Here is a 15,645-nt window from a genome sequence, read left to right as displayed (position 1 = left end):
CACAACCCTCACACGCAACGTGGCACACGCCAGTCAGACCCGAACTGTGAGAATCAATAAAAGGAAACTTTAATGAGAACCACGCCTCCTCGACTGCAGATCCCACCGGAAGAGGGGCCTGGCGAGGCCCTACTGCTTCACGATCCCAGGAGGAAGGAAGGTTTCCTCCGGCTACGGCAGCAGCCCAGCCAATGAGAAGCCACCACACTTCCAGCTCCCAGTTTCCTCCAATGGGCTTTCTGTTTACAACAGCCCCCGCCCCCCATAAGACAGCGTCCTCGGCGTTCCTTGCCCTAGCGAAGGGTTTTGCCTTAACGTGCAGGTCCTGGGTGGCAGTTCTCTGCTGTTCCAAAGAAGCCTATCCTTTCCGGAACAGTAACGGGCACTTTTGTTTTTAAGGTTAACAGTGCACGTGCACACACTCCTCAGAGCCCGCCGCCACCCACTCCCCTCACCCAACCCTGGAGCGCACGCTCTCAAACCTGTCACAACCCACCAGGACGCAAGCCCGCAGCCCTGACACGGGCTCGCCCTCCCCGAAACCCACACGCGCCCACACCCGCTGCGGTCTGAGGAAGCGCGGCTCGCCCACAGGGCCGCACCTGGCGCAGCGCGGCCTCCGCGGCGCCGCCCTCCCGCTGCCGGAGCTGCTCCCGGAAGCGCGCCACCTGCTCCAGTAGCGCGTCCACGAGCGAGGGCGCCGCGTCCCCCTCGAGCGCGGCCAGGCGGGCGCGGAGGCGCTCTATGAGGGCATCCCGCGCCGCCAGCTCGTCCTGCAGGCGCCTCAGCCGCTGCCCGGCCTCGTGGTACAGGCCACAGAGCGTCGCAGCCGCGCGCGGGGCCCCCTCCCGCCCGCCGGACCCAGCGCCCCCCGAGGACATGGCCGCGGGCCGCTACCGGAGGGCGCGCGGACGACACCAACTTCCGCGCCGGGTCTGGACTGGCTCACCTTCCCGGAACTTTTCCCGGAGCGTCCCGCCCACCGCCTTGACCCCGGCCCCGCCCACGGCCCACAGCCAGGCCGCGCCCCCCCACCGACAGCCCGGCCCCGCCCACAGCGACCCGCTTGGCCCCTGACCCACCGAGAAGCCGCCCCAGACCGCCCACAGCCTGGCCCCGCACGCGGCGACCGGCGTGACCCCTGACCCACGGAAAGGCCGGCCCAGACCCGCCCCCTGCCCGGCCCCGCCCCCTGCCAACAGCAGGCCCCGCCCCGCCATCGGCGCGGCCAGGCCCATGGCGGCCAGCGTGGCCCCTGACCCACGGAAAGGTCGGCCCCGACCGGCCGCTAGCCCGCCCTGCCCGCGGCCCGCGGCACATCCCAGTCTCCCGGCCCACAGCAGGCCCCGCCCCCCGCCGACAGCACAGCCCCTCTCCCCCGCCCACTGAACGTCCCCGCCCCCCGCCGACAGCCAGCACGGCCACGCCCCTGCCAAGAGCTGGCCCCGCCCCACCGACAGAACGGTTCCGCCCCGCACCGAGAGCAAGTACCCGCCCCCTCTCCCGGCCCCAGCTGTTGGGGCCTGGCCTCCCGGGGTGGCTGGCTTGTCCCAGAGGCCCAATTCCCTCCCCCCTCCCCGCCCCCCCTCCCCCGCCTCCCTCTCCCCGCGTGAGGGGAGTTTTAAGGGAGTCAGCTGAGAGGAGGAGGGAGAGTGAGACACCTCTCATGCAGCTACTGATGGGAGGGAAAGAAATGGGTCACTGGCGACTTCAAGTACAGGACCTGTGCGTGGGTCAAAATCCCTGGGCTGCAAGCCAACTTAGCCACATAAAACAACAGGAACGGGGCGACGTCTCCCTGAGCTCAGGGAGATGCCCTACCCACCCAACTGCATGGTGGTGGCCCCTGCACGCCCCTCTCTAAGACAGGGGAGAGCTGCCCTGTCCTACCCTCGCTTCTCCATCCCTTTCCTTCCCCCAACGTCCCAGACCAACTCCAAGGGTTTTTCTGACTCCTCGCTATTTTCTTTTTCAGTCTGATCTTTCCCCCACAATGACACCCAGGCACATCCGTGATCTTTCAAAGGTTCCCTCCCTCACAGCGGCTGCACCCCTGCCCTGCATGTGTGTGCTCCCCCCTTCCGCCCAGGCCTCGTCTGGTTTTCCCCTTTAAGTAATCCATAGCCAAGCTTGGGCTGGCCCCGGGGAAAACACGCACAGGCTTGTAAATCAGACAAGTGTATGAGCAAAGCCAGCTCACACTTCCTCCTCTGTAGAGGGAAGATCAGAGCCAGTACCCTCCCTGCTGGTTAGGGGTGTTGTGGGGACTAGAAGATGAGGTGCACTTGTCCTACACAGTGTAAATCCACAATCCCCGAGGCTATGGCTATGGATGACACCTTATGTTTGGCTGAGGCAGTGGTGGAGAAAAACAGCACTGGCCCCACTGCTGCTGGAGGTGGGATGAGTCCTTATTCTATTCTTATATACAGCTTGGGGCAGGTTACTCAAGTGCCCTCGAGCCTGGTTCTCAACTGTGAAGTCCACATTCCAGTCTCTCATCCAACACTAGAGGGACCTCGGGCATCAGTGATACTGGCTTTGTCTGCTGATTTGTTTTGTACTGTTTTGCCCCAATGAGTGAGGCTTTGCTCATCAGAAGGTGGTAGCAGACTGTGGCGTGGGCATCACCCTGGGATCAGGGCCACCTACAGAGGATGTGCACCTGGGTGCACCCAGGAAGCAGGGCTCGCGGTCGCTAGTGAGGAGGTCACAGAACAGACTGTGTTGGCTCAGCTCCCGGAAGAGAGGTCTTGAGCTGCCCAACATTGCCTCCCAGGCCCAGTGTCCATGCCTCCTTCCAGCCCCTGACCACCTCTCCTCAGCCCCACACGAGGCTCTCTGAGGTCCAGCTCAGCAGGGAGACTGCCACCAGGGGCAAGTTCAATGTGGGAGGCTCAGTCAGGGGCAAGAGGGGAAGTCAGAGCCCCCACCTTACCCACCCTTCCATGTCCCTTCCTCCAGGTGCCTTTCTGACCCCAACAGGATCCCAACTCCAACCCCGACTCCCCCTGGCTTTCATTCAGAGTCCTCAAAAAAGGTGACCTATGACTGGACACCAGAAGGGAGGAGAAAGCCATGCAGGTGCCTGGGCAAAAACCTTCTAGGTGAAGGGAACAGAAAGGGCACAGTCTCAGGGCTGAGTGCTAGGCCTGGTCAAGAACCTTGAGGAGGCTGCACCCACAGGAGTGGGGCAAGCAGGAGAGGGCATGAATGGGTCTGGGACAGATTGAGCTTCCAATGTGGATACTCAGTTGGGCTCCTGAGGGGCACGGGTCTTCCCCAAAGCCCTCAGGCTGCCATGTGCACATAGGGGCCACTGCTCAGTCTAACTCCTGGCTGGCCTGCCCCCAGTTCTAATGCAGTGGGATCTAAGGGGACCCTCCTCTCCTTATCCTGCCAGTGGAACTAAAGCATATGCCCTGTAGACTCTTGGGAACCAGGAAAGTATGGGAACACATGAATATGGCCCAAATGGTGTATTTGAGAGGTTGTAGCCACCATCATATTTGCTCCTGAGAGGCAGGCAAAGGAGAGAAAATACTGGACTATTCTAGGACCTGAGGCCAAAAGTGGGAGAGGTTGTGCTCAGCCAGTGCAGTCCCCGCCCACCCCACACAGCCTAAACTGCTGGTGGTTTGAGCTGGAGGCAGCCCTTTGCTTCTGTCCTGATGACCACTTCGGTCCCCAAGGCCCCTTCTATCCATGTGGCCCTCTCTGGCCTTGCACCCTCTCCCCCAGTGGGCGTGGGGCTGAGTGCAGGGACTCTTGGTAGTAGAGACTCAGCATCAGGGAGAGCCAGAGCCCCTGAGGAGCAGGCTGCACCGGACCCTCAGCGTGAGTGCAGGTTCCTGGAAGGCCCTCCCTCCAAGAGACCTCTGGCCACACTGCCACAGGGCCAAATGACTCACCGATGGCCCACCATTAGCTCACCTGGGGGAACAACGCCTGACCCAGCGCCTACAACAATTTCTTGACTTAGTGATCAAAATGCAAATTTGGTGGGATTCATATTTAGTTCCTGGTGGGCACAGGGTACCTCAGGGCAGCTTGTTTCCTGGCCAGAGCTCAGGGACGTCTGACACCAAGGAAAGGGCCCCAGCAGGGCCAAGGAGACTTGCCTGGGTGCTGGGCTGACTGGTAACCTAGGCTGCCCTCCTCCCTCCTTCACAAGAGGGCGCTCCGGGCCCCAGGATGCCCAGGCTGTACCCTCAGCCTTCTGAGGGCCTGGGAAAGGGTCTGCCACATGAGTGTCCACAAGGGGGCAATGTGGGCCAGTGCTTCCAGGGGCCAGCCAGCCTGGGGACCAGAGCCTCAGGCAGGACCCCAAGTATGGTGCAGATCCCACCCTCGCCCTGTGTGGGTGCCCAGGGGTCTCATCATCGCTGAGCCAGCCCCTGACTGTCCCTGTGCATGCAGCCTGCCCCCGCTGGGCTAGAACTCACCTGTATATCACTCAACAATCTTGTTCATCACCAAGTTCATCACAGGGGTAGAGATACCAACCTGCTCTCTCTTGTGTAGTCCCCAGTGTGTTAGGGGGAGAATCTGACTTCAGTCCTATTGGTCTAAAGTGTGGTTACATCCAAAAGCTTCCATGGGCCTGAAAGGAGGTGTTTGTTCAGACTTTGTTATGGCACACCGCCTCTGTCCTCTGCTTCTCTCCCTAAGACAGTGTCCAAGGAGATTGAGAGAGGGAACTCATGGGCCCCAGGGCTTTGGAGAAGGGGGTTGCTAGCAAGTGGTGTGGTCCTAGGGTGAGCTTGTTGATGTCTGGTCTCCATGGGGATGACCCTCATCTTCCTCCTGCCCTGGACCCTACTCTGCCTTCCTCTGCCTCTGTCCTCCCCATACATGAGAAGTCCATATGGCTGTAAGAGCCTGTGCCCCACTGCTAGACCACGCTTTGGGGGTCAGGACCTGAAATTCCCTGGGCAGATGGCCCTGGCAGGATTTGTCTCCAACTCTGTCCTACCGAGGATAGATTGTCCTGCTGGTGTGTGTGGCCCTAGGGATACCTAGATAGAGTGGTCATGAGCTGATGAACCCTTCGAGGGGGTACATACTGGGGACACTGAAGGTCTCAGAACAGGGGCTCAGGCCAACATTCCCTCTATGTTGACCGTTTGTGCAAAGAACTCAGGAGAGCCCAAGACTGTGAACCCAGACCTAGCCTTCCAGGATGCTGCAGGATGGGTGTATTTGCCAATGAACAAGGAGAGAACATGTCTGTTTCATGGTTTAGCGCATGATGTGTAGCCCTGAAATATTTACACACGTGGATGTAGCTCTCCCTGGGGAAGAGATGCGTCTGACACTTCCCTGCTCTCAGCCATTGTCCCTCCTCCCATGGTCTGCAATCTACCTCCCTGTCTCTCTGCCACTGAAAGCATCCCAACCACACGTGGGAGAAGCCTTTGATCTGAGTGCACTAGCTCAGCTGTGGCTAGACCAAGGGGGAGAAAACGGAGAGCGAAGTATGATGACCCGGGGCCCTCGACAGGCCAGTGCTGTTGTCTCACAGGGTGATCTGGTTTGGGAGAGGTTGCTGCTTCCCTAGTAGGCTCAGGCAGCTGTCAATGCTGGGACAGAGGCAGGTGGTAGTGTTCAGTAAGGCTTTAGATCAAGGACTTGCAGGAGGTGAAGGAGTGAGAATTGCAGATTTCTGAGGGAAGAGCCTTCCTGGCAGAGGGAACAGCTGTGGAAAGGCCCAGAGACTAACTGAACCTGTGGTTGGGGCTTTGAGCATGGGGGAAGAGGCCACAAGCCCAGGAGTGCGGCAGTCCCCGGGGTGGGGGAGGGGAAGCAAGCAAAGGCCTTCTGCCCTGAGAGCCTGCAGAAGGAATGCACTTCTGCAGACAACATGAGTTTAGCCCTGTGAGGCCCGTGGCAGACTTCTTCTGATCTCCAGAACTGTAAGAGAATATATTCGGGCTGTGTTAAACCTCTGAGTTTGGTGTGATGGTTGCTGCAGCTCTAGGAAACGCACACAGACTGGGGTGGGGTGTGAGAGAAAGTGAAGGAGGATCTGAAGTCATGCCCCTGAGCAATGAGGCGGGTGGCGCTGCCCTCACCTGGGATGCGGGAGGTGGGGTGCAGAGGAGAAATGACCCCGCCAGCCTGCTCACCGTGGCGCCCTAGCCCCAGGCATAGCGCTGCGTGTGGGATGCCCTCAGCCGAGGTTTGTGAAATAAGCAAATGTTTAGGTGCTCAGTAAATATGTGTGGCACGCGGGAGTGAATTAATGATTTGACAAGGCTGAGCTGGGACACCCCCCCCCTCCAGTGTCAAGGGGTTGCTGGGGGTGGGGAGCCAGGAGAAGGTCTACACAGACATATTCCTTGCCAGTCTCTGGAGCTCAAGCAAGCTCCCGTGGTCCTGCAGGGTTGGGGCCTCCTCCACAGGGTACTCCCCAACTCAGCTTGCCCCTCCCACTGCCTTCCTCCCAGCCAGCCTTTGAGTCCAGTCCTGCAGGCCCCTCCCTGCCCCCCACGGATGCTACATCCCCAAAAGCCCTTCTGGAAACATCATTTTTTCTCCATCTTGCTATTTAGTGCTAGGACATCTTTTCAGACCCTTTGGCCCCAGAGTGAATTCAGGAAGGTTCTCGTCCTTTGGAAGCAGAGAGGCCCAAATAGCCCTGCTTTGGGCCAAGAAGCCAACTCTTGGGACCCTCAGTGTCCTCTTCTAGACCTGGGTGGTGGGAGTTTTCTAAGGGGCTCAGTAAGGCAGGGGTCTCTTAGCCAGGGTCCCAAGGTTTGGAAGAAGCACCTAGAGGCCGGGCACCTCTGTCAAACTCCAGGGCTAGGTGGGTATGGGTGATGGCAGCTGAGGACAGGAGGGGCAGGAAGCCAGTGCAGCCCTGGCGGGGCGCCTTGACAAATGTCCCCTCTCTTTGGTGCCAGTGTGTGCATCTGTCCCATAGAAAAGACATGCACAGCCTGCTTTTATTATGTATTAAACACATTTGTACCGCGTGCCCACCATGTGGCTAGCATGTGGGCCCTGCCCTGAGGAAGTCATCCTATTTGGATGAGGGTGATGTGGAGGTAACCTCACCTGTGAAGGTGATGCCCACTGGGGCCCCCAGCTGGTCCCTTAGGCTATATGGTTATGGTGGCTCTGGGGTTTCGGCTCCTCCATTCTTTGTGGGAGTGTTTTCCTTCTCCCAGGAGCCACCCTCCACCCCCTCCTCCATCCCTGCCCCCAACAGGAGAATGAATGTATTTCCTTCCCAGACACAGCCTTCTTCTTGGTGATGGCAAGGGTATTGGCTGACATTTGGGGTGTCGGCTGATAACCAAGCTGTTATCTGTCAATACAGGTGTTGGTGAATGCTGAAGTGTTATCTGTTAAGAGTTATGATATTCAACGTGAAAGCTTAATGCTGATTAGGGTAATTTTTAACAAAGATTTTTGAAAACAGACTGCCGAGGACAGACAAATCCAGAGTGAAGGCCTTGGGGTGGTAAGTCAAGTCCCCAGCAATCAGCTGGGCTCCTCAGGTGTTTGCTGAAACTCTGGAAAAGCTTCAGATGTAAAGTCCCTTCAGGTGGGAAGAGCCCAGGGAAAATGCAGTCCTTCCCCAATGCATGGGGACGTTGGGTTTCAGAGAGAGGGACTAACTCCAGCCTTGGTAGCCCCAGAACAGAGGCAGAGCTCCCCATGTCCTCCTGACCCCAGTGCCTCACACTTCCTTCTAAAAGGCTCAGAAATTCATGGCCCAGGGGACTTCTAGACGTGTGGGTACAGTGGAGCTAAAATAAGGGCTGGCTGGAGAAATGGCAGAGAACCAGATCCGTCTACAGTGCCCACCCACACCTGGGCCTCTGGACTTCCCCCACCAGGCCATACACTAAAGGTTTCTATGCTGGACTGGACTGGACAGAGGGTCCCTGGACTGGGGGCCAGGGGGCAGAAGGGGTAGAGGTTGCAGCACACATTTTCACAATGCTGAACCCCCAGACCTGCCCCCGCTCCCCACCTCCAGAACACTAGAATCTGGGCCTTTCCCTTCCAGGCAGGACAGCAGAGAGATTTTCTCCAGCACATCTGATTAGCCAGGAGATACTGGGGTGCCATGGCAAAACTGACAGTCAGCAAGCCCCATTCATGAGTCCCACTCTGCAGCCTGAACAGCCAGCCAGGATGACCAGACATCTGAGGGACACCTGTGACGTGGAAGATCAAGAAGAAGCAAACAGAAAGGGGTACCTGGGAGGAGACAAGGACTATGCTGGAAGAAGACTTAGAAAATTCATCATTAATGTCCTCAGGAAGAAAAAATTATAGTCATGGAACAAGAACTGGGTGTTATAAAGAAGGAATAGTCACCAGCTATAAAGAGCTCTTGGAATGCTCGCTTTGGCCGCACTATATATATAGTATATATACTATATAAAGAGCTCTTGGAAATTAAGAACATGATGATGGAAATTGAAGACCCAGTGGAAGAGCTGAGAGCTAGGATTGAGGAAATCTTGCAGAAAGTAGACCAAACAGTTGAAAATAAGAGGAAAGTGTTGGAGAACTGGTCAAGTAGGTGTGACATCTACATGGCAGGAGTTCTCAAAAGAGAGAATAGGCGGGAGGAAAAGCATTGAAGAAATACTTGAACAACCTTCACATAAATTAAACCTGAATTTCCAGATTGAAAGGATCTACTGAACGCTCAAATCCAAGTGTGAGAGTAGGTGCACGCTAAAGGCCCAGTAAAGGGCAATTTCAGAACACTGGAAACAAAGAGAAGTTCTTTCAAGCACCCAGAGAGAAATAATGGATACTGTACAAATGACAGGGCTCAGAATGACTTCAGACTTCACAAAAGCAAAACTTGCATCTGGATAAAAGTTCTCAAAATTCTCAAGTTAAATGCTTTCTAAGCCAGAATTTTACACTCAGCCAAACTATTAATCAAGAGAGAGGGTAGAAGAAAGACTAAAGGTTCTTTTTACCAGCAAAAATGGGTTTATTCAGGACAAGCAAGCTACAACAAAATCATAGGTGCGTCCAACAGACAAAGGAGGGGACATTATTTTACGGAGAAGGAGGAGGAAGTTGGGAGGGGCTGTTTCCAACAAAAGTCTGTTGGAGAAAAGCGAGAGTTCAGGGTGATGAGGGTTTCTCATTGGCTGAGTTGCAATATAATTGATTTATAGAAGGTGCAGTGTCCATCTTTCCCTGTTGAAACCTGTCATTGATGATTTGGGACTGTTGAGGATGCTTCTGTTAGAGATCTGTAGTCGACAATTCTTCCTGTAGCCCACACTGAATGTTCCAGCTCCCCCTGCCAGCCTTCCCTTCTAGTATCCCCAGGCCACTGTAGTGAGGTTTCTTTGCATTTGTTTTCACATTTCGGAAAGATAAGACCTCAAAAAATGTAGGCCCCAGAGCCCTTTCTCAGGAAGCTGCTTGAGGGTGTGCTCCACCAAACAGAGGGGGGAAATCAAGAAAGGGGAAGTCACGGAATGGAGAACACAGGAAATCCTCAGCAGAGAGAAGGATGAAGGGATGTCGCAGTGCTGGGGCAGGCAGGTTCCGGGGTGAAGGCTGTCCCTCAGCTGAGAAAGCAGGGTGTATTTTGAGTTGATAGGATACATCGCACACCAGGAGATCTTGGGGGAGAGCTGGACATTTGACAGAATTTAGAGTTGAATTTGTTGTGAGAAATTAAACAACATAAAAAAAGATGACATTAACTTCAGGGCAAACAAGAAGTAGATCAAGAAAGGAAAAGTTGTCAGCACATATTACATGGCTCAGACGTGAGTGGTGTTTATAACTAGCATCACGCTACCAACCATGGCCATTGGTTGAACAAATGAACAAAATGATGATGTAGTGATATCAGAGGTCAGGAAGTGGCAACGTAAGTGTGTTACTTGGGAATATGGAAGTGAAACCAAAAGAATGAGCTCAAACTTGCCATGGAAAATGAGGGGTGGGGGGACGGCTGTGTTTTGTAAGAAGACTTGTAAAACTACATAGCTCTCTACACTACAGGCACGTAAAACTCTGGTAATGAGTCAAAACTAAATTTAAAACACACACTCTAAATGAGTTGTGTGCCCAATTTTGTCTCGTTGGTGAACTGGCAGGATGTGAACGTGTGCCTCAAAACCGGCTCATTTTTGTGCAGCCCTAGAAAGAGTGACGGTAGACTCTCCTTGTAATAAGTAAATACACGGGCGTGTAGTAACCAAATGCTGCTTTTACCTGTCCTTAGATATTACGGTGCCAAATAACAGTTTTATCTTCAGGAAGTTTTTTTTAAAAAGCCATCTCATTGTTCTCATCTGTATTTATTTAGTTGTTAGTGAGTTAGAACGTGTTTAAAGTTGTATTAGTGGTAACATACAGTTCCCATTTTCAACTAAAGGGGTAGAAACTTGTAAATAACTCGTAAAAATGCTTAAAACATTTTTTTTAATGTTTATTTATTTTTGAGGTGGGGGGAGGGGCACAGAGCGAGGGAGACACAGAATCTGAAGCAGGCTCCAGGTTCCGAGCTGTCAGCACAGAGCCCGACGCGGGGCTTGAACTCAACAAACCGCGAGATCATGAGCTGAGCAGAAGTTGGATGCCCAACAGCCCAGCCGATGGAGCTTTTTATACTCACCCCTTGTTAATGCATGCATTTTGCACATATTCCTTCCCAACTTGTCCCTTTCCTTTCAATTCTGTTTATGGTGTTTTTAACATTCACCTTTAGGGAGTCACTTTTATGTTGCCCTATCTGCTGGTTCTTTCCTTTATACTAAAAAAACCAGTTGTCTTCACCTTTGGTTTGTGCGGGGAGAGCCCGCCTCCTCTCATAGTGTATAATCACCTACATGCCCTTTTAATGTATTTTTCTTTTTTTCAACATTTTAGATCTTTGATCTGGGGTGAAACTTATTTTGGCATAAGATGGGAGGTAGGCTTTCTTTCTTTCTCTGATGGTCAGCCAGGCATTCCAACCCTATCTGTGAATGCATTGAGATAAACAGACACAACTTTGCCCTTAATTTTTTGCAGTATGAAACAAGAAAAAAAAAAAAGCAATCTTGTATTTTTTTAAAATTTTTTGGGGCGCCTGGGTGGCGCAGTCGGTTAAGCGTCCGACTTCAGCCAGGTCACGATCTCGCGGTCCGTGAGTTCGAGCCCCGCGTCGGGCTCTGGGCTGATGGCTCGGAGCCTGGAGCCTGTTTCCGATTCTGTGTCTCCCTCTCTCTCTGCCCCTCCCCCGTTCATGCTCTGTCTCTCTCTGTCCCAAAAATAAACAAACGTTGAAAAAAAAAATTAAAATAAAAAAATTTTTTTGATGTTTATTTACTTTTGAGAGAGAGAGCAAGAGAGCGGCAGAGAGAGGGAGACATAGAATCTGAAGCAGGCTCCAATCTGTCAGCACAAAGCCCAAAGCAGGGCTCCAACTCACAAACCGTGAGATCCTGACCTGAGCCAAAGTCGGAGGCTCAACTGACTGAGCCACCCAGGCGCCCCAGCAACCTTGTGTTTCTGTGTGTCTCTGTGGGAGCTGCCCACACACAGGCTCTGAAGCCAGACTTGCTGAGAGCAAGTCTCACACTTCTGAGAGCCCCCGTTTTCTCATCTGAAAATGGGGCTCCCTGCCATCCCGTGGTGAGTGTGGGATGAGCTGGAGGAAGGGATGTGAGCAGGTGCTCAGGGAAGGCCACGGGTGCCCCCCTGACTAGGCCTGGTTCAGCCACACCTCCCCACTCCTGTGAGCCCCGCCCCACTCCCCTCCTGGCTTTCCTCACATGCTAATTAACCCCAGTTTCCCTGTGAGATGGAAGCATCTGCTTTTGGAGTCCTTGTCAAGCAGACTCTGCCCTTCCTCCCCCCAGCTTCCCCCCTCCAGCCCTACCCCCACCCCCACCCCACCCCTCCTCACAGCCAGCTCTGGGCTGGGCGCTGCTCAGAAGTTCACTGTAGGTGGGCCATATTCATCTTTCCCCAGTCCCACCACTGTCGAAGGCTGGGAAGAAAGGCAGGGGGCTCAGAAGCAGGGCATCCTGGACCTAAGCCATTCTAAGCTGCCGTGGTGGGCACAGGCTGAGCACTGCGTCTGGGGCCCAGGAGGCTCCCCCTCAGCCCGGGTGGGGATGGGAGCACAGGAGGGCATCACAATGTCAGGTGCAATTCATGAGTCCCACTGATTGATTGGCCCGAGGGTGGCACATCTGGAGGGGTAGTGTACCCAAACCAGCAGCTGTGGGCCTCGGAGCTGCCCAGCATGGTTAGGAGGCCCATGAGAGTGGGGACTGAGGACCAAGTCCACTCAGAAGGGGGAGAGGAGTGGTGCCCCCTGGCAGGCGGCAGCAGGCCTGGTGAGACTCTCCTGGAGCCCCAGAGGGGCCCAGCTGGGCAGGAAGTTCTGGGAGCCTGGTGGGGCAACTCCCTCGTTCACTCCTACTGAGGCAGGGGCCTGGAGGACAGCCACGTTCCTCTTGGAGGTCTCCCTTCCTGGGAGGAGCCCTCCCAGGCTGCCCCGTATTCCTCTTACCCCTGGTGGAGGAAGGCTTCATACTCCCACCTCATCCCAGTGTCCACTGCTGTTGGGGAGGGCCACCTGTCCCCTGACCTCAGGCAGGGTGCTAGGTGGGGCCCCCTGGGGGTGCCAGGAGGCCTTCCCATCCTGAGGACCACAGCTTCCCCTTCCCAAGCCCCATGGGCTTCCCCTGCCAGCCCCCGGGCCTTCTGGAGGTCATGTGGACAGCAGGGTGCAGGAGCTTCTGAGTGGGGGTTTGCAGAGGAGGATAGAGAAGGCTCCATGTGTACAAACACCCACCCCCTCCACACCAACTCAGGAAGTGGGACCCAGAATAGAATGGGCCACTTTCAAGTTCCAAATTGGGCTGGGGGTGGGGGCTGAGGGCAGGGTGGTTGGTTGTAAAAATAGAAACAGGAGTGTGTGCGTGGGCTCCACGTCCTCTACCCACGGGTTGGTGTCTAAAAATAGAACTTCCTAGTGGGGCCGGCCTGACTGTTGTTCTCTGTGGAAAATTCACCCAAACAAACCCCTGGGAGGGCAGAGACAGCAGTGGCCTGGGCTTCGGGGGATGCTACTGGGCTTTGCTGGCAGGGGGCAGCCCATTTGGGGAGGGGAGGTGGGTGTGCAGGGAGCCCCACAGTTCAGTGGTCCTTCTTGCGTGGGGAGAGTCCTCCCAGGCCAGCAGGGCCGGCCGGGTTCTGTCGTCCCCAGGCCGGTGCCAGGCATGAGGGGCAGCAGGCAAAGCCGGATCCAGGCACTGCCCTCCAGGCTATCACAGTGGGCAGCCCACCCAGAAGCCCACAGACAGGGCTTGCCACCGGGGGCAGCCTCCGATCAGGGCCCAGTGCTGGACAGTGCTGGGATGCAGAGCTGACTGACAGGGCCCTGCCCCCGGCACCCCTGCCTGGTGGGGGTGGTAGCTAGAAGTTCCAGCCAGGGCTATCCAGAGGGGTAGGTGGGGCTGGGCTGTAGGTGGGCTTGTGCAAGAATGCAGTGTGCGGGAGGCCTCCTGGGGCAGTGGTACTGAGCTGCTTCTCCCAGGAAGGATGCAAGAGGGCTAGGAGGCAGTGGGGAAACCAGCTGTAGGAGTTCCGGCTTGGCATCTGGATGAGACTCCCCATTTCCACTCAGGCATCCCGTAAGCCACGGCCTCCACTGTCCACCCTCTGGCCCCCGCTCCTGCTCTACTGGTCTCCCCTGGCCACCAGCAAAGGAGGGTAAAGTGGAGTGAGGGAATGCTGGAGGGTGGGCCCGAGGTCCAGAAATAGCCTAGAGCTGAGGCTGACCACTCCCGCCCAGCCCGTTCTCCTTGCCAGAGCACATACCGCTAGTGAGTCCCCTGGAAGAGGCACCTCAGAGCCCAGCAGCCAGCACCCCCTCCCGCCTTACAGCGTCAGTCCCTCTCTGTCACCTGCTGGGCCCTGTGGCCAGAGGCCCTGCTCCTGCAAATGGCCTCCCCCAGAGGGGGCTGGGACAGTGGGAAGGGCACTTGTTCCCTGCTGTTCCAACTGGCAGGCAGACTGCCAGACGGGGCAGTGGTACAGCCAAGGGCCTTGGCCCGGCCCGAGAGCAAGCCCACCAAGGTGTTCCAAGCCCCTTTCCTTTCACCCCATAGCCAGGCTGGTGAGGCAGTACTTAGTATGACTAAGGGCCACTCCTGGGGTTGGGATGGGTGAGAAGGTTGATGCTTCTGGGTCCTCTGGACACAGCTCTGCCTAAGCCCGCCCCTTCCTCGCAGCTGCCCCTTGAGGCCTTTGTCTATTCATCCTACAACTATTTTTTGAGCATCTACTCTGTGCCAGGAAGGCACTGAGACCCTGGAGAGGCCGCAGTGATGCAGTTAAGTATGGTCCTGACCTTGTAAGATGACATTCCAGAGGGATTTAGGGAAGGGGTAGAAAAGATATGTGTGTGTGTGTGTGTGTGTGTGTGTGTGTGTGTGTGTGTGTGTAATAAATCTGGGGGAAGACTGATGTAGGAGCGAACAGCAAGTGAAAGGTCCTGGGGCAGGGATGTCCTTACAGAGCTCCTTCCCCAGCAGCAAGAAGGCCAGTGGGGCTGCTGGAGGTGGGAAGTAGGGAGAGAGGAGCTCAGAGAGGGAACAGAAGTGTTGTGCAGACACGTGCCCTCAGTGAGAACCCAGGTATTTGCTCTGGGAGATTCCACAGTGGACAGGTAACATGATCTAACTGACATGGTGACCGAATCCCTCTGTTGTGACATTGGATACTGTAAGGCAAGGACAGGAGCGGGAGATCAGAGGAGAGAGGATGGTGTGGTGAGGGTCTGAGAGGGGTCAGGATTCTAGATGGACAGAGTAAGCATAGAGTTAAGAGGAGGAGAGGCATGAAGAATGAGGCTGGAGATGGGGAGGGCAGGGGAAATGAAGTGCCTGCTTTCCAATGTGTTAAACCTGAGATGTTTGGAGGTACCCTGGAAGACATGGCAAGTGGGCCCTGGATCATGAGTCTGTGTGAAGCCTGGTGGTCAGCACAGAGGCTGGTGATGTGACTTTGGGCATGGTATGGCCAGGGCTCGTACGGATGTTGACAGGGAGTGAGCCGCTTCGAGCTCCAAGGTTTTGGGGGAGGAGTGACCTCTGGGCCAGCAGCAGATCTTGCCCCTCAGCTCATCGTAATCTTAACCACCCTCAGACTGCAGCTGCCGCCAGTTGTTCTGGGCCCCGGCACAGCCCACCAAGTGCACAGCCGTGGCTACCCTAGTGATGGGTGTGGTAGAGGGACTAGCGCTGCTCTTTGGCCATCATCCCATGAGCGTGCTTCACGTGACACTGGTGTGCCTCTAACGTGGTCCTGCTCTAGGGAGGCCTGCCCCACTCTTCTCCTCTGGCCGGCCAGAGCTCGTTGCCTCACCTCTGCTCACCTGAGGGGCCGGGCCTGCCTGCACACCCTCCCCGCAGGCCAGAGCTGCCTCCTCACCAGCGCCGGCCCTGCCAGCTCCCACGGGGACCCCTGGGCGCCCGGCTCCTCTGGCCTCTGCCTCCTGTACTCCCTAGCTTGACAGGCTGCTTTGAGGTGCACTGGGGTCCCAACCAGCATTCCCTTCCCCCCCCAGGGCCTAGAGTTAGACTGGCGAGGAAGGACAGCAGCAACCTGAGCTCTCGATTCTCTCCGAGGCAGGGGCTGCACACT

The 15,645-nt window shown here is 55.9% G+C and overlaps 1 protein-coding gene across 1 annotated transcript in view; it reads right to left on the bottom strand.

Moving 5' to 3' along the window:
• TNIP2 (TNFAIP3 interacting protein 2) overlaps nt 1-956 on the bottom strand; it is a 34,518-nt gene extending 33,562 nt beyond the window's left edge. Inside the window, exon 1 of the mRNA XM_047094169.1 lies at nt 603-956. Coding sequence (XP_046950125.1) covers nt 603-881 — 279 coding nt within the window. The 5' untranslated portion in view covers nt 882-956. The remainder of the gene's footprint in view (nt 1-602) is intronic.
• Between the last annotated feature and the right edge of the window lie 14,689 nt (nt 957-15,645).

Source organism: Lynx rufus, unplaced genomic scaffold (genome assembly GCF_022079265.1).
Source record: "Lynx rufus isolate CCGP_SWC_20201006 ecotype Redwood Valley unplaced genomic scaffold, mLynRuf1.p SCAF_38, whole genome shotgun sequence".
Lineage (NCBI taxonomy): Eukaryota > Metazoa > Chordata > Mammalia > Carnivora > Felidae > Lynx > Lynx rufus.
Note: the sequence above shows the minus strand (reverse complement) of the source record. Positions and strands in the feature narration are given on the sequence as shown.